The sequence below is a fragment of the Saccostrea echinata genome, unplaced genomic scaffold (assembly GCF_033153115.1).
Source record: "Saccostrea echinata isolate AGI-Se365-2 ecotype Australia unplaced genomic scaffold, CSIRO_AGI_Sech_v1 ptg000054l, whole genome shotgun sequence".
NCBI classification, from domain to species: Eukaryota; Metazoa; Mollusca; class Bivalvia; order Ostreida; family Ostreidae; genus Saccostrea; species Saccostrea echinata.
Window position 1 is genome coordinate 64,043,214 of NW_026889803.1, and position 26,349 is coordinate 64,069,562.

The following is a 26,349-nucleotide window of genomic DNA, read 5'->3' on the forward strand; positions in this document are numbered from 1 at the left end:
TTGTTTTTTTTTACTTTTTGCTTGCATGATCCTACATATTGATAAAGGTTGACATTGTTTTTGTAAGAAGTTTATTTATAGGTGATTGATTTGCTTGTGAAAATCCTACAATGTCCGCTAGATGGTGCTGTCGATGAAATGAACCTCATTCAAGTATTTAAAGAGGCATACGAAATTCTTTATACCTACATGATTGGAAAAAGCAGAAAGAATGCGCTTTACTTTGCGAAGTACATCGAGTTCTTTCAAACTCAGTTTACACAAAAGGTACACATTAAAAATTTGCATTCTGAATTTAAACAAGTTTTCAACATCAAACAAATACCTGATTTTATTTGATTTTTGCCTGTAGGGTGGGATAGGATTGAATGTTGCCCAGATGATAGTCGAGCTGATCCGCGACAAACGAAAAATCGTGGACAGAATTACTCACGAGCAAATAGATGAGTTCATAGGCCTCCTACAAAAAACACAGGTTCTAAAATTTTGTCTTCATACAGAATGTTAGAATACGAGCATATTTACGTGTTACTGATGTGGTCATTATCCTCCTGTCATTACAGAACTATAGGTTTTTGGACTTACTCCACGTGTTGTGTGTTTGCGATGATATCGCGATCCCAAACAACCAGTCATACATTGTCAAAAGATGGATGCAAGTTGAACAGGTATTTCTATGTTTTGAAATGAATTGATGCATTTCATTAATAACTGTGTCAGCCATTGCTTACGACAACTTCTGGGTATTTTGAAATTCTGTTTCTAAGGAAAATATTCATCTTATTTTACAGGTGTGTTCAGTGTTTCCAAGTTTATAAACCGTTTTTCCTGAAAAAATAATGATATACATATGTACAATGTTGCCACATTTCAAAGTTTTAGCCTGTGTTTAATGCACAAAAGAGATGAAATGCAATTTGATATGAATCTAAAAAAATCTTGGCATCTTGAAGGGCAAAGGAATCTTTCTCACGGCTCGTGGACAGGATATCAACAGGCAACCAAATATTTTGTACATCACAACCGATCACGGCAGATCTTGGACGGCACTACACGAGTTTGTAAACGTACGTAAGCTAGACTACCTTTGGTGTTATGTGTGTAATCATACAAGAAAAATGCATTGAATATTATACACTATATATATTTATCTTTTAAGTCGGATTGTGAATGTTATGACAAGGACAAGCATGATTTCCTGATCCACCAACTGAACCTCTACAAGGCACTTTGTTATGTGTGTATTCCATTGCTTCCCATTGCTTCTTGAAATAATAAAGTTGAATTGCTATTAAATATCGTATGTACGAAATATGTTTTCAAATTTCCAAGCTGCAAATTTTTTTCAATGAGCTTTCATATTCTTAAGGGAAGAAACGACTACTCAATCAACATGATTACCAAAGAGTTGCGGTACCTTACATGGGAGGAAGCCTTCTTGTCTCTGCGGTCAGACATTTTACCAGAAGCAATTCGGGCTAAATATTGTGACCTTACCACAAGTACGTTTGAAATTAAATTGTAATCACATAATTTATTACTTACCTTCATATCAGTTTTAATGCTTCATTCCTTTTCCGTTTTAAAGGCTTGTTTGTTGACGTTGGGAACAACTACTCGGTGTTAGATCATCCTAACATCTGCTTTGTGTACGAATATGTTGGCTCAAAAGACGAGGAAAAAAGCCAGGGAGACTTTGTAAGTATTCATTACTATTTCCTTGTGGTCATGAAGGTTCTGTTTTAGTGGATTATTAAACTTATTTTAAAAATTATCCTTTTAAGGTTGTAAAAGAGTTGGTTGCAATCTTTCCTGTGCTTCGTGACTGGATTGCCGAGTTTCTCTTGGATAATAAATTCATGATTGCAAGCGAGATTGGCCATAATATGTTAATAGAACAGGTACATTTAATTTTGAAAAATCCTGTAAAAACTGATAACTAGGTAATTATATATAGTTATATAATTATAACAACTCATCATAATGAGTAATAAAACTGAATTTGAAGTGTTGGTTTTAATATATCCGTACTCAGGCACTCTGCATAAAAAAAGGTTGTTGATTTGATTCCTTTTTTGACAACTAAATATCGATCTTGATTACAAATTCTGTGTATATTTAACAAACAAATTTATGCTTTCCAGTAATTAAAGCTTTACGTTTTACATTATTCGTTGGACGCATTTGAAACCCCATCTTCATACAATGTTTTCTGCCTAATCAATGATGATTTATCCACTGTATGGATGGGTCCTTCTTGCTTTCGTTGTTTATAAGATTGATTTTAAGCCCTTCTTTAATACCATGTTGTAGGTAGTCAGACTGCTTTACCATCTTGTCAAGTTTGGATACTACCTAGACAGCGAAGACGTTCAGAACCTTCTACCACCGCTGCTCCAACTCCTCGACGGACGCAAAGACTACCCTTTTCCTAAAGACAAGGACAAAGGTAAAATAATGAACGTAAATTTTTTGTTCTGACTTAATATGAAACTTGGTGTTCGTATCTCAGATAAGGACTACTGGTTATATTTTGGCTTATTGTGTCGTTCTCCAGGATATTCAAAGGAAGCAGTTAAAGAAGTCAACAAATATCAGAGTCAGGAGCGATACAACCAGAATCCCGAGACAGAAGCCATTGTTAATGCCAAGTTTCAGTAAGTGCGTGCCCTAACAAAAAACTACTATAGTTAACTATAGTTTACTATATATGAATTTCAGATAGATATTTTTTATTTTTTTTAAATTCCTACAAGTAAGTTTCTGATTTTAAAAAGAACTTTTTCTTGTATATTTACATATTTTTTTTTCAAACAATTACATCTTTGGCATGTAATTTAAGAAATATTTAGGCTCTAAATCTTCAAAAAAAATCTAGAGTAAAGTTTCATAGTAAATCAAAGTATCAAAGTATTTACTATAGTTAACTATAGAAAACTATAGTTAACTATAGTAAATTTTTGTTAAGGCATGCAGTATCTTATTACAATACAATATCTCACTACAATAAAACCCTTTATAATATGGGTTTATTATTGCACTACTGTTATACACATTATTTTACTATGACAGAGTTCTGGAGGTGTTGGATCTATTGTTGACTTATCAGAGGAATTCACGTTTACAGGTATACATCAATGTAAATCCTACTAGATTTAGTGACTTGATTCATTGCTATAAGTAATATAATTTTATACATTCATTGCAGAGCACATTTTAAAATATAGACTTTGGAAATTTCAGAGCTTTGTTAACAAGTTCAAAATATCAGAAACCTGCTGCGAGGAACACAGGACAGATGTACTATTACCAATGCTATTTGATGACTTTGATCCCCATAGTCAGTCTAAGTATGTATGGTGTACTTAAATACAAATCTAAAATAATATTTGAACCGATCATTTTTTCTACTTGCTGTATTTGTAATAATTGTGAATATAATATGATCTTTAGACGTGCCCTGAAAACTCAGAGAAAAATCAACAAAGAACTTCGAAACATGTTCAATGAGTCTGCCATATTTGACATGGATTTACTGACCAAAATTCTTTTAGTAAGATAATTTATCATTTATATGACTTTCTGTTTGTACGAAATTTGCTATTTTATTTACTTTCATATATATATTCTTTTTTTAATTGGCATAAGATTTAAATTACTTGTAATATTAAACTATACTTTTCAGTATCTTGGTATATTTTTCACAACCATGTGTATACAAAATATAGATTTAAATGTCAAATTTACTTTTGCAGGATCTGTCAAGTTACAAATATAACAAAATGATTACTAAATCTTTGAACATACTCAACAAACTGTATTCATCAAAAACCAACATGTTCAAATTATCAAGCAAGGCACAGGTAAACCTTTACATGTTTCAAACATTCAAAATTTAACTTCTAACTAAGGTATATTAAAGCTTATCATGAGATCAGGAACAGTGAGGAATGTAACTATGGGAAACCTGAAAAGAAATCTAGCTACCAGAGGATACAGTGCTTATTATAATTTAAATATTGCATATTATAAATACATTGTAACCCGTAACATTTATTATTAAGATTTTGCTGACTCAAGACTCGGCACGAGTTCACCGAGAGGTTCTGAAGAGTATGCCAATCCTACGTCGTCTGGCTCGTGCCAAATTAGACGAGCAACAGGTTAAACTCATGGGCGATATTCTGGATGATTTGGCAGAGTAGGTTACTGGTTTTCTGTAATATCCAACATTTTACTGTGTACTTTTGGAATTGTAATTATGTTTTATGAAATCTGAAAATCCTTCGATCTATCCTGGATATCGGGAAGTATTGTGTCAATTCTGACTACATTTTAACGCGGTATTTCTTTTCAGATTCTGTCATTTACCAATGACTCCAGATGAACCTCATCCGATGAATCAAAACATTCTGATCAGTAACGGTAAAATACAACAAAAAATATTATATTATTTCATTACATTTCTCAAGATTTTAGGGCCCTTATATTTTCTAAATCATTTTAAAAGCATTTATTAAAATAAATTTATCTTTCTTATTTACAAAACTACATTTTCTATTTTAGGGTTACTTAATATTCTGTTTGATATTCTGACACAAGACATTGACTCAAAACTATTGGTAAGTATCACTTAGCAGAGAGTCGGTTGAACCAATAATCTTTATAAGTCAAAAATTCCCTTTTTAGTGAAGCTTTTCTGTTATTTTAGCCCCAGTATGGTGGAATGCAAGATATCTTCAAGAAAACATTGCATTTACTGAAGCTCCTTGCGCGTGAAAACGAAAGAGTTCAGCTTCATCTGTTTGACAGAATTGACGTCCTTCTGGATGTTCGCATTGTTGAATCAGATTTAGCTATTGCTTTAAAGGAGGTGAGGTGGAATTTTATTTGAATAACATGTATCACACTAAAAAAATCATGTTGAACAATTAAAATATATGAAGTTGGAATAGCATAAAAGTCCCATAGAAAGACGGTGTTGAATCTTTTTGCAGGTGTTTATGGGGAATCCAAACACATGCTTAAAAGTCAGCCCGCGTCAGATTCAGAAGATAGTATTTAGAGCAGCTGAGATGCAGGACCGTGCTCCAGAGTTTCTTGACCTTCTTGGCATGATTGTCAAGGTCACTGGGACTGATCTGACACTGAAAAGGAACCAAGCTTATGTGATGAAGTACATCATGCAGAATTACAAGAAAGTGGCCTATGTTCTAGACCTTTCTCTGGAAGAAAAGTAAGCCACAGCGAATAGTTTACTAGTATTACAATTAATATTTTTTATAAGTTCTATGGAAAAGTAAGCCACAGCGAGAAAATTACTAGCATTATAATTAATATTTATTTAAATTCTAAGGAAAAGTAAGCCACAGCGAGTAATTTACTAGTATTACACTTAATATTTTTACAAGTTCTAAGGAAAATTAAGCCACAGCGACTGATTGGTTATCAAGAGTTTTACAAATTGGATCATTAATTTGAATTGTAGAAATCAAATACAACTTAAAGAAAAACCAATCTTTTTAAAAAAAAAAAATAATACAAAAAACCCCCGACCTTTCTTCAAAAGGAATGCTTACATGTATGAAATTTCTAGTAATCTATGTGTTGATAATATATGTGTTGATAATTGTTTTTGAAAATAAAGTTTCATTTCCTTTTCTTTGGGTTTGTCTACCATTTCGAGCGATCAATGAAGCAACCTTCATACAGTCATTTTTCGTATGTTATTATATTTTTGAAGAGAATCCATTTTGACGAACGCCCGCCGTCTCTCCAGCCTCCGGTATTACCTGAGCTTACTGGAGTTACTCTCCCTTTGTGCAGAGGTCTGTAAAATCCCTTCTCATTAGATTATTGTCCATGTCAAGGAAAATAAGCTTTATTTAAAAGAACATATTAATCAATAAAAACTTCAGATAAACAGAAATAAAATTTTAACACCATTCATTTTCTTGTAAAGGGTGAAAATATGTTCATTGAGTCCCTCTGCCAAACTATTTTGCCGATGGACGATTTACTGTGGGTGTTGAACAACCCAAATGTAGATAACGTATACAAGAAACCTTTCCTGACCTGCTTACACCACGTGTACCTGAAGAACGGATCTAGTGGGGTGGAGACCAGCGCCGGAGAAATGCCACATCAAGAGTAGGTCCAAAATTGGTTTACACTACATAACCTTTATGTAGGAGTCTATATGTATGTAGTTCTGCACCAGAAAGAAGAACATGAAACAATTTAATCTCAGATTCTAAATTATATGAACCAAAACTTAATTCAGCAATGATGGTGTTTGTTTTAAATATACAGTATGTAATGTTCATGTTGTTTTCTCTCTTTCTGTCCGTAATGCTTTACCCAAGAACTATACCAACACTTTTTCAAAAGCTTTTGATGACACGTACATCTAATACTGTTCACTAATACTCTGTATTTCTGCAATTACTAACAACTTCCTGTTTGTTTCCTTGTTCTCAACAAATATAAAGTTTGTGATATTGATTAAGGATTGATTACATTTATTGGTAGACAGTCGCTGCCTCGTGGATTTACATACTCACTGAGTTGGTAATGCACGTACCTAATTTTGCTCCTAATCTTATTGTGGAAGTGATATCTTTAACGTTTTGTGAATGTATTTTGATATAAAATGTATTTTGGTCCTCAGTAATTTATATGAAATTTTACACTTTCTTTTAAGAAATATTGCTCTTAAAGCAGATATCCCTTTTCCTCTACTGAATAACGCATTATGAAAATGATCAAGAATTGAAGTAAACTGCAGAATCTAATTTCTCGTCGAAATTATAATGGAATGCTGACCTTATTCAGAGAAATATCAAGCGTTATTAGATACTCTTTATTTAAAGTCGGCTTTTGTAAACAATTATTAACTTTTAAAAGGAGTTTTCCGGCTACAGCTATTTTCCGACTACATAACATTGACAGTAATTTTGCATGCAATTCTTCTCTCTATAAATTTTAAGCGAAAGAAGAAATAGGGAAAAAAAGTACTTCATTGAATGATTTTTTTCTTTCATGATTTTTCCCGTGGTTTTGGAGTATGCTAGTTTGTTGTGATTAAAGAATTATCGTGTGGTATGCTGGCCTGGTTGTCGGTGTTTTTGCTAAATAGTATAGGTTAGCAAGTCTAATAATTTATACATTCACATTGGTTATGCTGAGAGTATAGCATGTAAAACAACTATAGTAACCATTGAAATACAATATCATATTCAAAATCAACCAATCAATCTTTAAACCAATAAAGTCGATTTTAATCTCAAAATTGACAAAATAAGAAAATTAGGATTTTTAAAATTTTATTATGTTTTCTATCAATTATAGTAGTTGTTGAAGTAATACTGACATGTTTTGCATATGGCATGATGTCTCTATTTCTTTTTTATTTTATTTGAAGATATCTAAGTTGACTAACGTGTTTTGTTTCTGGAACTGACTTTTGTCTTTGTTTTTCAGTAGATATAAGGGTTTATTATTATTGTTGAGTACATTTATTAACAACAAAGTAGATAAATAAAACCTTGTATTAAAAAAATGTCCGTGTTTAAATATTTACATGTTTATGATGTGCATTCACAGAATAAATGTAAGATTAAAGTGTGGTTTTTCACAAGCATGTGTTTGAACAAAAGTGATTGGGATAATTGTAAAATAAAATCAAGAAAAAGATATTGTATACATATTCAAATATCTTGTACTACACCTTATCAGCTTCAGAAACATAGACTGATTTAGTCTCATGTGATGATATTGTTTTCTGATCCTAGGGATTTGTGGGACTATTTGTCGAATTTGTCAATAGAGATGAATAGACTTACAGACAGTATTAAAGAAGATCCAGACAAAATCGCGATAACTCTCAAAACAGCACCAGAGAAAAGGTATTCCTTTCTCATCTTGAATAGTCAGAAAATTAAAGCAGTCTCAAATGCCAGTGATCAGGAAATCTTTGGTATAAATCAATATGTTTTCATCATAGTGGAGCTGCAAGTGCCCCTGATTTTGAGTCCGGTGCATATGGATCCGTCCTTTACTTCCTGGAGGCAGTACTCCCGTTCCTTGAAGCCTTCTATAGAGATTTTTATTTTCCAGACCAAGCCGCACATGGAAATGAAATCGATGAAACTGACCACATTGCAAAAGCTGTCGTTGTACGTAACAATTTCAAATTGAAAAAAAGAAACAAGCGGTGATTTTTGGTACAGTAGATCATCAAATTTTAGTGACACTTTATTTTCGCGAGAAGCATATTTGATATTTATAAGCGAGGGAAAAAATCCCGAAATCTGGTTATTGTATATAATCTAATATGTTTTACGGTGTGACCGCTGGGGCGAGCGCAGTTGTACCATCAAAAAGCTTTAGCAACTTACACTTGTTGATCCGCCTCTTCAAACGTCAAACCGCACGAGACACAGTCTAGACTGTGACGTCGAATGACGTCGGAATTTACGGAGACAGGCGAGCGTCTGGTTGAACGAGACTAAAGATCTTGTGCAATAATAAATGAAATACGTTGTAGAGTAGATGTAATTATTTTTTGTTTCTTTTAAGCTCTCTGCAAAGAAAGAAAAGTAAACGTATCTCTAGGTAATGAATGCTTATCCTTGGTCTTTTTTATGTTTTGTAAGAATTTCGCATGGAACCCTGGTAGCGAATGAATTCTGGGAATGTTGCACCAGAAAATTTGCCTGATGTATGTACAGATTTCATTCCGAATTTTCTCTGTTCTTACACGTTAGTCTATTGAGCTCGGTTCGCGCCGCTCGCTAATATGTTTTACGGTGTGACCGTAGGGGCGAGCGCAGTTGTACCATCAAAAACCTATACACAGCTTACACTTCTAACGTTGATGGATCCGCCTCTTCAAACGTCAAACCTCACGAGACACAGTCAAGACTGTGACGTCACATGACGTCGGAATTTACGGATACAGCCGAACGTCTGGTTGAACAAGACTTGAACGAGATCTTGTGCAATAATAAATGAAATACGTTGTAGAGTGGATGTAATTATATTTTATTTCTTTTAAGCCCTCTGCAAAGAAAGAAAAGTAAACGTATCTCTCGGTAATGAATAATTATCCTTGGTCTTTTGAATGTTTTGTAAGAATTTCGCATGGAACCCTGGTAGCGAAGGAATTCTGGGAATGTTTCACCAGAAATGTACAGATTTCATTCCGAATTTTCTCTGTTCTTACACGTTAGTCTATTGAGCTCGCTTCGCGCCGCTCGCTGCGCTCGCTATAATGATAAAAATACACGCAATAATGAAATCTATCGAGCTGGCAGTGTTGCGTAATTATTCGGAAATACATTCCTCGCGAATAGAAAGTGATTTCATGGTCTTCATGTACAAATATTAACAGATGTTTGCTGAGACGGTGGGCCCTCTTCTATACAAACCATCTCATATGAAAAACATCGTAAATGTTGTGACTGTTATTGTCCCGATGTCAAACATGCCAAACTCGGTGAGTATCATGTTTTGCTGAGAGTGATCTTTCTTTGTGTGCTAAAGTACATATGCGTAATGAATTTAAAGACATTCAAACTTGATGATTATTATGACATGTTTTCAATGTAAAAGATTTAATATTTATGTGATCATAGAACGTGGACCACGTCTTGGATCGTTTTTCCTCTGGAGTTACAGTGGAAGACACTTCTTGTGCAGTACGACGGGTAAGAAGCATCCAATGCTTATCACAATTCTGCAGAATTTCTTCCATATGAGATATTGCAAAGTGCCATCATCACCACATAAAAGAATCTGTGTGTGCTAATATAGATTTTTTATTTAAGGGAAATATTGAGTATTATGCTGACGAAATTGAAATAAATGGGAAATTTAGAACTTTTGCTAAAAGCGCCGCCATTGTCTTTGCTGGTCACAATACTGTTTCAGCGCAGCTGAAGATAAAAAGTACAAGAGGTATTGTTCTGATAGTGATTTACAATGATACATGTCTTCTTTTCCTCACCTCGATGAATACAATCATCATAAAATGTATCACTTTTTTATTTAAAGGATATCCAAAATTATAATTAGTCAACATTGCCAGAAACATTAATGATTAACACTTTTCTTTATATTCCTAGAATAATATATATATTTAAGCGTTTTATCTTATGCCTAGAATATACTGACCTCGGTGGAAATGAAGAAATTCCACTTGGTGAGGAGTTTCAGAGTCTGGTCAAACGTTTTATAAACACCAATGAGAAGAAACCGGAGAAACGATACGAAGGAGCATGTGTATTAATTGAACAATTAAAGTGAGTCCTCTATATATATCAGGTTCAGAGGTCATATTCTTGGTAGAATTTCCATTATTACTTGCCGCATTGAAAACTGTATATACCATACTGCTTCAAAATGTCAAAATTCAACTATGCTTCAAGTTTTTCTGAATAACGTTATCTATTATTCATTATTAAACTTTCTTAGAAAAGAATCATAGAGCTCTTCTCTGTAAACAGTATTTATTTGTACTTTTGATGACTTTGAAAGCATATCAAGCGTCCAGAAAAGGATGACAGAAAAGGCTATGCAGGAAATGGACGAGTTAAACATCAAGTGTTTACAGGTTCTAAGAACGATAATCCACAACGAAGAACGGAGAATGCCCGAGGACTGGGCTACACGGACAACGGAACCGGCCGTCAAAAAGTATACTGCTTGTATCTAATTATATAAAACATTAATTCTGCACTAAAATTTGCTCACCCGAAAAGTTTATAAAATTTGGTATAAGTTGATATTATTATCAAATTACAACTTTGAAAATCAAAATCTTATATATGAAAAGAAGAAAACACTTGCTGTGGCCTTCAACTCGACATTTAGATATATCGACGACATATTGTCAATTAACAATGGTTATTTCCATTCTTATGCCGATACGATATATCCCGGTGAGCTTGAAATAAAAGATACCATAGAGTCTGACACACCTGTTTCATATTTGGATATTTTACTTGAAAAAGACGTTAATGGTAATCTAACAACCAAACTTTATGATAAACGTGATGACTTTAATTTTTCAATTGTCAACTTCCTTTACTTATGCAGCAACATATCTTCATCACCTGCATACGGGGTTTATATCTCTCAGTTGATTCGATACGCCAGAGCATGCTCTACGTATGTACAATTTCTAAAGGGAGGTAAATTATTGACAAACAAGTTGATGAAACAAGAAAAACAGCAGTCTCTTTTAAATTCATAATTTCATAAGTTCTATGGTCGATACAATGTCCTTGTCAGCAAATAAAATTTATCATCAAATGCTGACTGACGTTTTTCATACTAATTGTTAGGCCATTATTTACACACCGAGTTGTCGACGGATTTTTCCGTTACTTCCCAATCATGACAAGGAGCACACAGCGGGTGTGACCGATCGGCAGGGGATACTCACTCCTCCATGGCACCTGATCCCACCTCTGATGTTTTGGAGGTCCGTGTTTGCTCTGCTTCTATTTTGTAATGTTTAATGGACTTTTGAGCTTGAATACTGTTCGTTATCTCCATATATTTCATTTACGAATCCGATATTTACAAGGAGAAATTAAAGTTCTGATGAAAATTCACTACTCGAATATTTACCATAAAACGTTTTTTTTTAACTACTCATTTCCCTCCGACCACAGTTTAATACACAGTATGTCGGAAAGATTACATCTGAAACAGTTTCTTGGTATCTCATTTAAGAAGCTACGTTTTAAGTTTTAATTTACATTAAAATTACTCCAGAATCATCTCAATTCACAACGTGTAAGGTATTGTTCATATCAAATGAAATGATATCAAATGTCAAAATCCACATGTTTATATCTTTTATTTTAAACTAGAGTGTTTAAATGTTTTGCACTAGGATATTGAAACATATTGCTGGGGTACAGAACCTATATGACAGGAAGGGGGCCATGAAGAAGAGTCTGCCACACTTAGCTACCAGGTGCGAGGACCTCGCTAAGGAAGTTCTGGGTTTTCTTTGCATCATGCTCTTCAATGCAAATACTTCAGTACAGGTAAGAGCCTTGCCAAAAGAGAAAAAATATTTCGTATAAATATCAAATGAATGATTAAATATGTTTGCAGACTGTATATATTTCGTATAAATATCAAATGAAAAATTAAATATGTTTACAGACTGTATATATTTCGTATAAATATCAAATGAATGATTAAATATGTTTACAGACTGTATATATTTCGTATAAATATCAAATGAAAAATTAAATATGTTTACAGACTGTATATGTTTCGTATAAATATCAAATGAATGATTAAATATGTTTACAGACTGTATATATTTCGTATAAATATCAAACGAATGATTAAATATGTTTACAAACTGTATATATTTCGTATAGATATCAAATGAATGATTAAATATGTTTACACAGTGTATTATGCTTTCGTATTGAACGTAAAAATTTCCTGCATTTTTTCAGCAAGCTATGTTGGATTACTTTCTGTCGACGCGGGAAGAAGTTTTCTTCATGGCTGTGAGAGACAGAATGGCCCTCTCGACTAATTCAATCAAAGAAAAGTATGCAGACACCCCATTATTGATTTGTTTATGATATATTTGGTCTGCTTTTTTAGCTAAAAATGAAGATGACTGTGCGTGATTGAAATTAATTTTAACTACACTCACCATTATTGCATATCCTAGGATAAAACTGACTTTAAATGTATCCTTCTTGTAGGACAGAATGAGATAAGATTCTAATCATTAGTAGACATTGATGGTCTTTATCACATGTTGTTCACATCACGTTGTTTGTGTTTGCCTTTTTGGTTGGTGTCTAGTATGAAATAAGAGAACTTCTTGAGTTTCTTAGTGAAATAAAACGGCATTTATATATCCCATCACCTTTATGAAATGATTTTTAAAAATTATATTTAAAACAAATTATCAATGAATTTTTTGAAAACTTTGATTCCAGACGCTCCCTTCAAGCCCAGATGGATGCTAAGAAAAAGAATTCTTCTGAAGCATTTAGTCATAGAACAAGGAAGGAATTTCCGGTGTCAATGTTAGCTCTCAAGGTATCACATTTGCTCAGCTGCGAATTTAAGATGTCTATTCAGCTTTTAAGAGCCATTCGACGGAAACGTTAGTACAGTGTATTGTTAAATTTGCGACAATATTTTTGTTGCTTTGGTTTTCATTAAAACGAGACATTTTTTCTTGGCTTTTATATAAAATATCACAAGTACTGGTATATTTTTCAATCGAGAAGCTTGATGATTAAAGGTTTTAATCATAATCTTGTTGCAGGAACATTTATTCGGTCAAATATTATATGTTGCTATTTAATAAGCAAACACATCTATTTTTTTTTTACATATATGAAAAAAGGTGAAGATAATTAACGGATTGTGCTCAATCTCATAAAACCTGAAAACAATAAGAAACCTAAACAGGGAAAACGGACCCCTGAAAACATCAGGGATAGAATTAAATGCCTAGGAGGAGTAAGCATCCCCTGTCAATCGTTCACTTCCGCCGTAAGCCCCCTGTATTGATCAAGTAAACGGAGCGATCCGTTGTTGAAATTTGTATGAAAACAACGGCCGAACAAATGGTATGACATGTTATTCAAAGAACGGCCCAGGTAGGATGTGTTTGGAAGTTGCTTGTCAATGCTTTTCAGAAACACTATGTTAAAAAGTCTTTTGGCCTTCAATTCGATATTTAGATACATATATTACATTTTATAAATTCACATTTTTTATTTTCTTTATGATTCAATATATCCCACTCAACACGAAATAAAAGACATCAAGGAGTCCGACACTTCCGCTTCATATCTGGATATCCATATATGGCAAAATAAAAGCTTAACCATATAAATTTTCTAGCGTCAACTTCCCTTATTTGTTTAAGAATATACCATTATCATCTGCATATGGGGTTTCTGTCTCTCAGTTGATTTGATACGCAAGAACATTTTTTCTTACGAATAATTTCTAAGACAAAGCAGTCTACTGACATATAAATTAGAGATACAAGGGTATCTACAATCTCGCTTAAAGTCAACATTTCACAAATTCTATGGTCGCTACAATGCCCTTCTTTACAAATATAATGAATCTGTCGATAGGTCGAATGCTGACTGACATATTTCATACAAATTGTCAAGCGTTTAATTGCTGACTGACATATTTCATACAAATTGTCAAGCGTTTAATTGTATACTGTATTGACTAAGGATTTCTCCGTTTACCTGTTCACGGCAAAAGACTCACAGGTGGATAAGGGATCAGAACTCTGATGTTTTAAAAGATCAGTGTTTGTACAATTCGTTTTGTTTTATCGGATTTCTCCGTTTACCTGTTCACGGCAAAGGACTCACAGGTGGATAAGGGATCAGAACTCTGATGTTTTAAAAGATCAGTGTTTGTACAATTTGTTTTGTTTTATTGGATTTCTCCGTTTACCTGTTCACGGCAAAGGACTCACAGGTGGATAAGGGATCAGAACTCTGATGTTTTAAAAGATCAGTGTTTGTACAATTTGTTTTTTTTTATCGGATTTCTCCGTTTACCTGTTCACGGCAAAGGACTCACAGGTGGATAAGGGATCAGAACTCTGATGTTTTAAAAGATCAGTGTTTGTACAATTTGTTTTGTTTTATCGGATTTCTCCGTTTACCTGTTCACGGCAAAAGACTCACAGGTGGATAAGGGATCAGAACTCTGATGTTTTAAAAGATCCGTGTTTGTACAATTTGTTTTGTTTTATCGGATTTCTCCGTTTACCTGTTCACGGCAAAAGACTTACAGGTGGATAAGGGATCAGAATTCTGATGTTTTAAAAGATCCGTGTTTGTACAATTTGTTTTGTTTTATCGGATTTCTCCGTTTACCTGTTCACGGCAAAAGACTTACAGGTGGATAAGGGATCAGAACTCTGATGTTTTAAAAGATCAGTGCTTGTACAATTTGTTTTGTTTTATCGGATTTCTCCGTTTACCTGTTCACGGCAAAAGACTCACAGGTGGATAAGGGATCAGAACTCTGATGTTTTAAAAGATCCGTGTTTGTACAATTTGTTTTGTTTTATCGGATTTCTCCGTTTACCTGTTCACGGCAAAAGACTTACAGGTGGATAAGGGATCAGAACTCTGATGTTTTAAAAGATCAGTGTTTGTACAATTTGTTTTGTTTTATCGGATTTCTCCGTTTACCTATTCACGGCAAAAGACTCACAGGTGGATAAGGGATCAGAATTCTGATGTTTTAAAAGATCCGTGTTTGTACAATTTGTTTTGTTTTATCGGATTTCTCCGTTTACCTGTTCACGGCAAAAGACTTACAGGTGGATAAGGGATCAGAACTCTGATGTTTTAAAAGATCAGTGTTTGTACAATTTGTTTTGTTTTATCGGATTTCTCCGTTTACCTATTCACGGCAAAAGACTCACAGGTGGATAAGGGATCAGAATTCTGATGTTTTAAAAGATCAGTGTTTGTACAATTTGTTTTGTTTTATCGGATTTCTCCGTTTACCTATTCACGGCAAAAGACTCACAGGTGGATAAGGGATCAGAATTCTGATGTTTTAAAAGATCCGTGTTTGTACAATTTGTTTTGTTTTATCGGATTTCTCCGTTTACCTGTTCACGGCAAAAGACTTACAGGTGGATAAGGGATCGGAATTCTGATGTTTTAAAAGATCAGTGTTTGTACAATTTGTTTTGTTTTATCGGATTTCTCCGTTTACCTGTTCACGGCAAAAGACTTACAGGTGGATAAGGGATCAGAACTCTGATGTTTTAAAAGATCAGTGTTTGTACAATTTGTTTTGTTTTATCGGATTTCTCCGTTTACCTATTCACGGCAAAAGACTCACAGGTGGATAAGGGATCGGAATTCTGATGTTTTAAAAGATCCGTGTTTGTACAATTTGTTTTGTTTTATCGGATTTCTCCGTTTACCTGTTCACGGCAAAAGACTTACAGGTGGATAAGGGATCGGAATTCTGATGTTTTAAAAGATCAGTGTTTGTACAATTTGTTTTGTTTTATCGGATTTCTCCGTTTACCTGTTCACGGCAAAAGACTTACAGGTGGATAAGGGATCGGGACTCTGATGTTTTAAAAGATCAGTGCTTGTACAATTTGTTTTGCTTTATTGGATTTCTCTGTTTACCTGTTCACGGCTAAAGACTCACAGGTGGATAAGGGATCAGAACTCTGATGTTTTAAAAGATCAGTGTTTGTACAATTTGTTTTGTTTTATCGGATTTCTCCGTTTACCTGTTCACGGCAAAAGACTTACAGGTGGATAATGGATCAGAACTTTGATGTTTTAAAAGATCAGTTTTGTTCAATTTGTTTTGTTTTATCGGATTTCTCCGTTTACCTGTTCACGGCAAAAGACTTACAGGTGCATAAGGGATCAGAATTCTGATGTTTTAAAAGATCCGTGTTTGTACAATTTGTTTTGTTTTATCGGATTTCTCCGTTTACCTGTTCACGGCAAAAGACTTACAGGTGGATAAGGGATCAGAACTCTGATGTTTTAAAAGATCAGTGCTTGTACAATTTGTTTTGTTTTATCGGATTTCTCCGTTTACCTGTTCACGGCAAAAGACTCACAGGTGGATAAGGGATCAGAACTCTGATGTTTTAAAAGATCCGTGTTTGTACAATTTGTTTTGTTTTATCGGATTTCTCCGTTTACCTGTTCACGGCAAAAGACTTACAGGTGGATAAGGGATCAGAACTCTGATGTTTTAAAAGATCAGTGTTTGTACAATTTGTTTTGTTTTATCGGATTTCTCCGTTTACCTATTCACGGCAAAAGACTCACAGGTGGATAAGGGATCAGAATTCTGATGTTTTAAAAGATCCGTGTTTGTACAATTTGTTTTGTTTTATCGGATTTCTCCGTTTACCTGTTCACGGCAAAAGACTTACAGGTGGATAAGGGATCAGAACTCTGATGTTTTAAAAGATCAGTGTTTGTACAATTTGTTTTGTTTTATCGGATTTCTCCGTTTACCTATTCACGGCAAAAGACTCACAGGTGGATAAGGGATCAGAATTCTGATGTTTTAAAAGATCCGTGTTTGTACAATTTGTTTTGTTTTATCGGATTTCTCCGTTTACCTGTTCACGGCAAAAGACTTACAGGTGGATAAGGGATCGGAATTCTGATGTTTTAAAAGATCAGTGTTTGTACAATTTGTTTTGTTTTATCGGATTTCTCCGTTTACCTGTTCACGGCAAAAGACTTACGGGTGGATAAGGGATCGGGACTCTGATGTTTTAAAAGATCAGTGCTTGTACAATTTGTTTTGCTTTATTGGATTTCTCTGTTTACCTGTTCACGGCTAAAGACTCACAGGTGGATAAGGGATCAGAACTCTGATGTTTTAAAAGATCAGTGTTTGTACAATTTGTTTTGTTTTATCGGATTTCTCCGTTTACCTGTTCACGGCAAAAGACTTACAGGTGGATAATGGATCAGAACTTTGATGTTTTAAAAGATCAGTTTTGTTCAATTTGTTTTGTTTTATCGGATTTCTCCGTTTACCTGTTCACGGCAAAAGACTCACAGGTGGATAAGGGATCAGAACTCTGATGTTTTAAAAGATCAGTGTTTGTACAATTTGTTTTGTTTTATCGGATTTCTCCGTTTACCTGTTCACGGCAAAAGACTCACAGGTGGATAAGGGATCAGAACTCTCATGTTTAAAAGATCAGTGTTTGTACAATTTGTTTTGTTTTATCGGATTTCTCCGTTTACCTGTTCACGGCAAAAGACTCACAGGTGGATAAGGGATCAGAACTCTGATGTTTAAAAGATCAGTGTTTGTACAATTTGTTTTGTTTTATCGGATTTCTCCGTTTACCTGTTCACGGCAAAAGACTCACAGGTGGATAAGGGATCAGAACTCTGATGTTTTAAAAGATCAGTGTTTGTTCAATTTGTTTTGTTTTATCGGATTTTTGGAACATGATAACTGATCGTTATCTTCACATTTCATTGCACACAAGGCCATTATAATGGTCATAAAATTTGCAAAATGCTTACTTTCAACAAGATTGTAAAAAACTGTTTTGTCAGTAGTGTTCCTCAGTTTAGAAACTGATCATCCATGGAACATGCTCTTGCATCAATTTTGAGACATAAATACCAGACAGGTGCGAGTGGAATCTCACAACATAAAAAGGAGAGGTTGACGTTGGAAAAGTTAAAGTCAACTCGTTGTCATGTAATTTAGTTTGATAGGTTGTCATTAACGTATATTGTCAGTAAAACGTAAAATATCCAAAAATGAAACAGATGTAGTAGATTCTGTAGTGTCTTTCATTTGGACTTTATTTGGATATATCGAGTCCAATAATACATGATTCCATGTAAAGATTTCTTTGAAAATGCCATAACATTTGCTTATAATTAGCTTAGGAGATACTAGTGTCGATAAACGGGATAGGGCATCAGACCCAAGAATCATAAACTGACTTAAACTTAAGTCAAATTTTCAATCACCTGTAAAATATTTATATTCAACTTCATCTGTTAATTCACAGATAACAGCACTCTGGTGACGCAGTGTTAAAATTATATTTTTGTTTTGGTCTTTTTGTCTTCTACAACATTTCAGTACACTATAAAGATTTTGACTTAAGCCTCATGATCCCGGGGCCTGGGTTTAATGTCACAATTCTCTTCATTTGTTCATTTTCGTGGTAAAAATGTCTGCTTGAAGTGTTCTTACTTACTGTCCGTGACGCCTTTGGCGTATAGGGCAGTAACGAGGGTTCTCCATCAGTGTCTCTCACTGGCTAGCTTTTGGAGTGTGCCCCAACTTGATGTTTATTTCCTTATAAAACAATCAAAGGAACTTCAGTTATATGTGGGCGAGCTTAAGCATATATTCAGATAGTCATTTGTAAACGCCCTTTAGCTGTGATAAAAGCACCTAACTAGCTACGGTGGTAGCTCAATGGAAGACTCTCATCTCCAGCCATTCTCAGTCATTGATGCATGTGCATGAAGTCTGAATTTCTAGTATAAAAGCTCATTGTAGAAGGATTATGAATAACAATACATGTCAAATGAATATTAAGCTGTGGAAGCTAAATTGTACAAGATCTGTATTAGTTTATTTAAACAAGGATTCTGTAAATATGACATTTCTGTGGTTATGTCACGAAATATCATCCTGGTATTGAAATATCGACAGGAATATTGTTAAATTGACAAATTTCTTAAGTAGACGCTTAGTTATGGTTTTGCAATGAAGTGTTAGAAATTTGTGTTGTCATTAACCCTGTTTTACAGGATCACATTGCCTAAACACCTCATTACCAAAGAGTTAAGTGAATTGAGGCTGATGAGGGCTTTTCAGTCATCTTACTCTACTTGTGAATTGGTATTCGGTGATTTTATGCGCTTATTTCAAAAAGTATAGCTTTTCAGAACCATAAAGGTAATATAGTTTGTTTTTAATAGTACATTCACAAGGGTCTAGGAGTTAATATTCAGTGAGCAACTTTTAAGCGTATTTGTATCAGAAGTTGTGTATTTTTATTAATCATGCAAAAATGATACACAGGTCTATTTGTATTCAATGTGACAAGAGACTGCAAACGAAATGAGTCGCGATTTTTGATGTAATACTAGTAGTTCATAAAACAATAAAAAAAAAATTTTTTTAAGCAAGGTCAATTTTGTTTCAAATTTTGGTTGAATAAGCAACCTAACCTTATATTATGAATGTATGATCTGTGGCTAACGATGCAACAGGATATTGGAAGAAACTTGATAGCAGAGCACCAAATAGATAGAAAACTTGAAAGAATCTGTAAGATTTTCGCATATGTAAGTTTTAAAAATGCTCTTTTGAGACAAGTTTAGCAAGGTTCGAGCATGGCTGTAACAGAACCATTCCTCATAAACTATAGACCATACTTTTTGACATCATAGACAACTTCTTCAACAACAAATGGAACTCGGATATGTTCACATCTTTTGATTGGTCAAGTTACATGTATTACTATTATTAGAAATAAATTCGACTCACAAATAGAGTTTCTCATTAACAGTATCTATGTAGATCTTAGAGACAATGTCTTCCAGTAATCTGTTGGAATTCCGACAGGCACTAATTATGCCACATTGTTAGGCGACCATTAGTTATTTTCACGAATATGTCGACTGGATATATCTTAGTGAACTATAATTTAAAAAAACACCACAGTTTGCCACGTTCGTTTCAGATTTGGATGTATATAGAATATAGACGTTAGTGGCCAACTAATAACTGTATGACAAACAAGAAGACTTCACCATTTCCATCATCAACTACACCTAATTATGCATTGATATTCCAAATATCATCTGTATATGGTGTTTATGTCTCCTAACTGAGTCAATGAGCAAGAACATGTTCTTTTAAAAGTACAGGCTACTGACAAAGAACTTGATGATACAGGGCTTAAAGCAATTTCGTGTAAAGTCATCATTTTGCAAATAAAACCTTCCTTTGGGTCGTTTTTTTGACTATTTCTTTACACTAATTTTGAATGTGAATTACTCAATTTACCTGATCAGAACAGAAGCTCACGGTGAATTTGACCGGTCGACAGGGAATGCTTACTTCTCTTAGGCAACTGCGGTCATCTCTGATGTTTCCAGGGATCTGTGCTTTTCTTTGTTCGTGATTTGTATTGTTTACAGGATATATGAGATCGATCACTGTTCGTTATCTTTACCTTTCTTATGTAGGCTGGAACCATTTGATCAATTAAGAACCCTCTATACACTGCACACTAGAGAATTCTGATTTTGTGGTATTTTTATGCAGATAGAGTGATCTGCCCTTTGATCAAGAATAAAATAAATTGAAATGTACAGTTTATTACTTAATTTGCGATCAAATCAAGCATTCATAACACTTTAATAGGCCAAGATGAATAGATAGAACACTGCATGTGCAGGTATTTTGCCCACTTAAGTAAACAACAGTGATTTATGCTCATCAGTACTTCATTGTCTTTGAACATTTTTCCTGGGTGTAAATGCAAGGCACCCTATGCTGAAAATGAGATACATAAGCTCAATGCTTACACCTTTACACACTATAATTTTCTCAATGTCCAAAAAATATTTTCCTCTAGTGTAATCATAGATAAGGGCGAATCAAATAATAAGGCTAATTGTATTTACAATGATTTTTATGAGCTTAGTAATGAAAGCGAAAAACGGCTAAGATTGTGACTACAATAGAGGTTACAATTGAGAAGAATCGTTGTCGCAAAACTATGACGTTTGTTTCAATACTTGATGAATCAAATTTTACTTTTACTTCATAGAATGATGGGGAGTTTTTCTCATTTTACATAGCAAATACAGGCATATGAAGATGCGTTACGACAGCAGAGATTAGCTGGATGGGTATGTCAAAACAAAATCTAGTGTTGAACAGTTTTTCGAATTAATTTTGAATTGGGAAGTAACTAAAAACAAAGAAATAGCTATTGTTACTCTTGGTAATAGGAAATTCAAAAATAATCTTTTTTCTTTCTTATTCGAAGTCGCGAAAGAAGCATAGCTCACATTCAAAATCTAAGAAAAAACCAAAGGCACCAAAAGATCGCATGGTCCCAAAGAAACAGGTGAAAGTGAAAGACTCCGCCTCAAATGGTTTGAAAAAAGAGGTATCGTTTGCACCACCAATGACGAAAGAAGACCAAGCACTAATGTTGGCTCAAGAGTTTGAAACAGAAATGGTTGCTATCAAAGTTGAGGTATCAAGCATGCGACTCTGTAGCGTTTTTTTTTTGTTTATGTTCTTGTACACATATAGCGACATTAGTAGATTTTGTTTCTATAAAATTTGTATGTGCTGCATTTAATTATGATTACATGGACTTATCAAACCTACGTTAGTCTTTTGCAAATCTATATATCATTATTTGGTGTCTTGTATCGTCCCTAAAGATATATCTTATCATGTGTGAAAATAATTCATCCCTCACTCTGTATAGGAACCGGAACCCGAAACAATGATTCCCGAACCCGAGGTAAAAGAAGAGGAGGAGGAATCCTTGGAGTACAGAAACGATGGCTACATAGAACTGGTGCTCAAGGTGATGGCAAGGATGTGTGATGGTCAGAACCACCAGTTACAGGTAAAGTATGGATAAAAAATTCTATAACAATCCTTTGCTGACACTCTTTTTGACATAGTTAGCAGACTTTTATCTAAAACCTCATAAATCTTTTTGCAGGACTACTTGAGAGAACAACCCGACAACGTCAAATCGTTCAACATCATAGGGGAAGTGACGCGATTTCTAAATGTGGTGTACTCCAACATCAATGGAAAGAATATTGATCTGGTCATTCAGCTGTTTGAAACAATGAATGAATTTACAGCGGTTTGTTTTTGTATTCCTCCAGCAAATATTAAAATATTATAAATTATATCCCTGTTTAAAACTAGACCCCTTAAAACAATCAAGGACCTGGTCACAGAGTGATCAGCAAACTGTAATTATCATAGTAGTTATTTTACCTAACGAATAATAAATCCCGATTTATTACTCGAGAATATATAGACAAAACGCTTAAAAATCAAAAAGTTCAAAGCACAAGGTCAAAGTTAAAGGTCGAAAGGTCATGTATATAGTAACTGTAGTATTTTCAACTGGTTTGCTAAAGAATGAAATGAAAGGCATAAACAAGGAAGATATACTAGTAGAGCGGAATAGAGTGTTCTTATCATCATGGTTTCTTTTAATTCTGGGTGGAACATAGGGGGCCTCAGGTTTTCTAATTAGTGTATCGATTTTGATTGTCATTGACATTGTTGCCCTTTTATTTTCGTAAGTCATGATTAATTCTTTTTCTCAATATATTTTTGTGAAGCAGTTAAACAAAATCTTTTCAGACATACATTCAAAAATTTAATTTTTGAAAAATTTAAATGAAAATTTAATGATTACCATGCTGAATTTTGTTTTAAGTATTCAGATCATTATCATGTTACAACGTATTTCTCTTTTCAGGGCAACCAAGACAATCGAGTGGTTATATTTGACAATAAAATCATTGATTATATCAACTTCATCCTCCGTGCTGCTGAGTTTCAATCTTGTCCGACAGAAAAAGTAAGATGAATGACAAAAGCGTTTCACTCGAGAATTCAGATATTTCTAAAATATTAACAAATGTGCATGCAATTCTGAAGTGGATTTCATTAATCATGGCGTTTTTGTATCTCCTTTTCACTTGTAATCCCATTGAGAATTTGTCATACTAGTAATTTTACCAAATTTTAAGTTTACGACCCAATGACAATGTACAATACTTCACTTTGTTGTTGTATTGTTTGACGATTTTCACATTTCCCCCTGATCTTTTACAAATGGATAAGTTTTACGAATGAATATATCACAAAAAATGAATTCAAGAAAGATTTTATCACTGGTCAAATTCTGCTGTTTAAACAGACTTATCTTTAATTGAATACTGCATATCAATAATCAATAAACAATATTTTATTCCAGGTGCTTGGGCTCCGTGAAAGCATAGCCAATCTTATTTTGTCCTTGATTGAAGAAAATGGCCCTGGGAAAACAGACATTTCAATAGTAAGCAAATACATATTTCATATGGAAACTAACCAAAAGGATTTTCTATTTTTATCTTAATTTACCTTATTTGGAACTGTAGGCCATAGAAATATCAAAGTATCAAGTACTAAAACCAGCATAACATTCTACATTTTATTAGATATATAAGTGTGGTGACCATTGCAATTATGTCAAAATTTTGTATTGCATTGGTTCATAATACATATAGTTTCAACTTTAAACTTAAAAGTTTCTACTTTAAAAGAACAGGATGAGCATTGTCATTCTAAAATCAATAGCATATTCTTAGTTTCATCAATACTTCAGAGCCTTTCTTATGAATGATTTCACTGATGAGCATTAATAGTTCATATACATATACCACAGATGGACTGCTTACATCCAGTAAATTGGTCTCTTAGAGGCATATGAAAGATAAAGGTAATAGAAAAGGCTTCCAACATTACCTAAACAAAAATCAAAGAATGGTTAAATATCTTGCAGGAAGCCATCAGAAAAAACATAGGGCGGTAATTAAAGACTAAATTGTTTATCTGTAGGAAGTTAAAGACACCTTGGATAAAAAGGCGATCATTGGACTTATGACCGAATGCTATGAGATGCATCAAACCGATAAAAAGAAGATTGAAGAATTGAAAAACATCTCCCTAGGAATGGAGGCTGTTCCTTCTCAGTCGGCAATGAAATCTTTCTCTCAAGCCCAATCCTTCTTCAAAGGAATGGTTAGGTTTAATTAACGGAAACACGACGTACTGCTTTTTATCAATAATTTTGAGAGCGAAGTAGTAGATTGTATGGCTCTTTTATTCACAAAAATAGAGGGATTTTTTTTCCTTTTACTTCCGTGAATGTTTTATTTCCGTAACAGAATTCATTAATTAAGATTTAAGAAATTATATACGTATTTATTGCTCTCATTTTATTTTTATATTAAAGTAGATTTTACATGATTATTTAACTCACTATTAATTAATCAAATATTTTCATTAAGAGAAAACAAAAAGAAGAGTTTGCGGACGAGTATATGGACGTGGGATTCCGATTTTATCTCATCCTTGCTCGCATGTTTGATGTAGACCCAAAGCTTGCGGGATATAGTATGTAAACTTTGTATACCGGCGGACAGATTTTAAAAAAAAAAATATGCATAGAAAAATATGCTGCCTGATACATCTTAAGGTATCATATGTACTGTCAGACATATTTTTTTTAAAAAAATTATGCATAGAAAAATAAGCTGCTTGATACATCCTAAGGTATCATATATATATATATATATATATATATATATATATATATATATATATATATATATATATATATATATATATATATATATATATATGTGAGGGAGAGAAAGAGAAATCCAGCACTTACAGATTGGTTTGTTTTATTTATAGTAAAGCTGGATTTACTTCAGCAGAAAGCAATAAATTTTTACCGGAAAAATTGTCAGAGCATTGAAATTGTGAAAGACGATGAGCTGCAAAAAGTGAACTTTAGAGTTAAGAATAAGGTAATAAATATTCCACTATGATAAAGGATTTATATCCTGTCATAAATTAAGTTTTACGATAAAATATTTAGTGAAGCCCAATGTATGTTTAAGTTGGCTTTTATTTTCAAAAAAAAAAGTGTGATACATGAAATGTCTTTCAGTAATTATTCCTGAAAGTAAATTCTGTATATTTAAATATTTTAAGTGGATGCAATAATCCCCTAAAGATCGCTATTTTTATTCAACAAAAAACTACAATAAGTAAATGCTAACCTTAATACCTAATGTATATTATATCTTAAATATGCCGCTGTTCACATTTCATAGCGAGTCTTACGGGAAGAAGTAAAAGAAATGTTAAAATGGACCGTGGACAGATCGTCTCCTAGCAACAAGATAAGAGAACTAATGGAATGGACGAAAGACATTATGAAAGACATTGCATACCAGAGACACATTCTAAGTAACCCGATAGCTATCTGTCTCACAAAGGGGTGGTACGCATTTTCTTTCTTTACTGAATGTATCTGTACCTTTCCTTTTGTAAAAAGTCACTTGACAATCTCCTACAGCAATTATTGCTTTTTTTGAAGGCTTGTCTGGAACCATATTGTAACCATTCTAAGTTTTACGATCAACATTTTGATGTTGGTCACGTGGCAGGCAAAGGCGTCGTTAGCAAGTCCGGAAGTGAAAGAAATCATGCAAAATACCACGGAGGTACCGGAGGTAGTCAGAGAGTAAGGAATTCCACTTAAACATTAATCCACTACGTTACTAAAACCTTTCCAGTTTCACAGTATCGGAAAAAGAGGCTATTGTCATAAAGTCTTATTATTTTAATTTAAGTGAGGCCATTTAGGCCTGGAGTGATTATTAGACGTTTATAATGGAAACAGGTTTTAAAAAGTAATATTTAGTTGTTAAACAGTATTACACTCCGCAATTTTCGTACTTAACAGTCCTATTCCCATCATATCTACGTTGACTGACGAGGAGTACCGATTGGCTCTGTACACACTCGGTGGCATGCATAATTTCTTTACCACCTTGGTAGTCATCAGTTACTTTCTTGGGAATCATCCACGTCTCCCGCATTTCAGAAGTATCTTTAAGTCCATAAAGTGAGTAACAATAAAAAAGAGTGGACTAATTAATCGACGTTAATGATATTCAATGTTAAAAAACATTA

At 33.8% G+C, this 26,349-nt stretch overlaps 1 protein-coding gene across 1 annotated transcript in view; it reads left to right on the forward strand.

Moving 5' to 3' along the window:
* LOC133205191 (inositol 1,4,5-trisphosphate receptor type 2-like) overlaps positions 1 to 26,349 on the forward strand; it is a 42,795-nt gene that overhangs the window by 12,916 nt on the left and 3,530 nt on the right. The window contains exons 17-59 of the mRNA XM_061340951.1: positions 82 to 267; positions 353 to 475; positions 564 to 668; positions 954 to 1,067; positions 1,160 to 1,237; positions 1,370 to 1,502; positions 1,589 to 1,698; positions 1,785 to 1,901; positions 2,314 to 2,449; positions 2,558 to 2,657; positions 3,073 to 3,127; positions 3,244 to 3,350; positions 3,454 to 3,553; positions 3,756 to 3,863; positions 4,065 to 4,201; positions 4,358 to 4,425; positions 4,567 to 4,622; positions 4,712 to 4,873; positions 4,998 to 5,236; positions 5,744 to 5,828; positions 5,963 to 6,150; positions 7,794 to 7,907; positions 8,006 to 8,177; positions 9,395 to 9,499; positions 9,639 to 9,710; positions 9,831 to 9,960; positions 10,166 to 10,304; positions 10,540 to 10,698; positions 11,906 to 12,062; positions 12,489 to 12,586; positions 12,987 to 13,089; positions 21,405 to 21,455; positions 21,596 to 21,808; positions 22,049 to 22,192; positions 22,292 to 22,441; positions 23,072 to 23,173; positions 23,573 to 23,656; positions 24,199 to 24,381; positions 24,651 to 24,756; positions 25,060 to 25,175; positions 25,485 to 25,654; positions 25,751 to 25,897; positions 26,120 to 26,281. Coding sequence (XP_061196935.1) covers positions 82 to 267; positions 353 to 475; positions 564 to 668; positions 954 to 1,067; positions 1,160 to 1,237; positions 1,370 to 1,502; positions 1,589 to 1,698; positions 1,785 to 1,901; positions 2,314 to 2,449; positions 2,558 to 2,657; positions 3,073 to 3,127; positions 3,244 to 3,350; positions 3,454 to 3,553; positions 3,756 to 3,863; positions 4,065 to 4,201; positions 4,358 to 4,425; positions 4,567 to 4,622; positions 4,712 to 4,873; positions 4,998 to 5,236; positions 5,744 to 5,828; positions 5,963 to 6,150; positions 7,794 to 7,907; positions 8,006 to 8,177; positions 9,395 to 9,499; positions 9,639 to 9,710; positions 9,831 to 9,960; positions 10,166 to 10,304; positions 10,540 to 10,698; positions 11,906 to 12,062; positions 12,489 to 12,586; positions 12,987 to 13,089; positions 21,405 to 21,455; positions 21,596 to 21,808; positions 22,049 to 22,192; positions 22,292 to 22,441; positions 23,072 to 23,173; positions 23,573 to 23,656; positions 24,199 to 24,381; positions 24,651 to 24,756; positions 25,060 to 25,175; positions 25,485 to 25,654; positions 25,751 to 25,897; positions 26,120 to 26,281 — 5,384 coding nt within the window. The remainder of the gene's footprint in view (positions 1 to 81; positions 268 to 352; positions 476 to 563; positions 669 to 953; positions 1,068 to 1,159; positions 1,238 to 1,369; positions 1,503 to 1,588; positions 1,699 to 1,784; positions 1,902 to 2,313; positions 2,450 to 2,557; positions 2,658 to 3,072; positions 3,128 to 3,243; positions 3,351 to 3,453; positions 3,554 to 3,755; positions 3,864 to 4,064; positions 4,202 to 4,357; positions 4,426 to 4,566; positions 4,623 to 4,711; positions 4,874 to 4,997; positions 5,237 to 5,743; positions 5,829 to 5,962; positions 6,151 to 7,793; positions 7,908 to 8,005; positions 8,178 to 9,394; positions 9,500 to 9,638; positions 9,711 to 9,830; positions 9,961 to 10,165; positions 10,305 to 10,539; positions 10,699 to 11,905; positions 12,063 to 12,488; positions 12,587 to 12,986; positions 13,090 to 21,404; positions 21,456 to 21,595; positions 21,809 to 22,048; positions 22,193 to 22,291; positions 22,442 to 23,071; positions 23,174 to 23,572; positions 23,657 to 24,198; positions 24,382 to 24,650; positions 24,757 to 25,059; positions 25,176 to 25,484; positions 25,655 to 25,750; positions 25,898 to 26,119; positions 26,282 to 26,349) is intronic.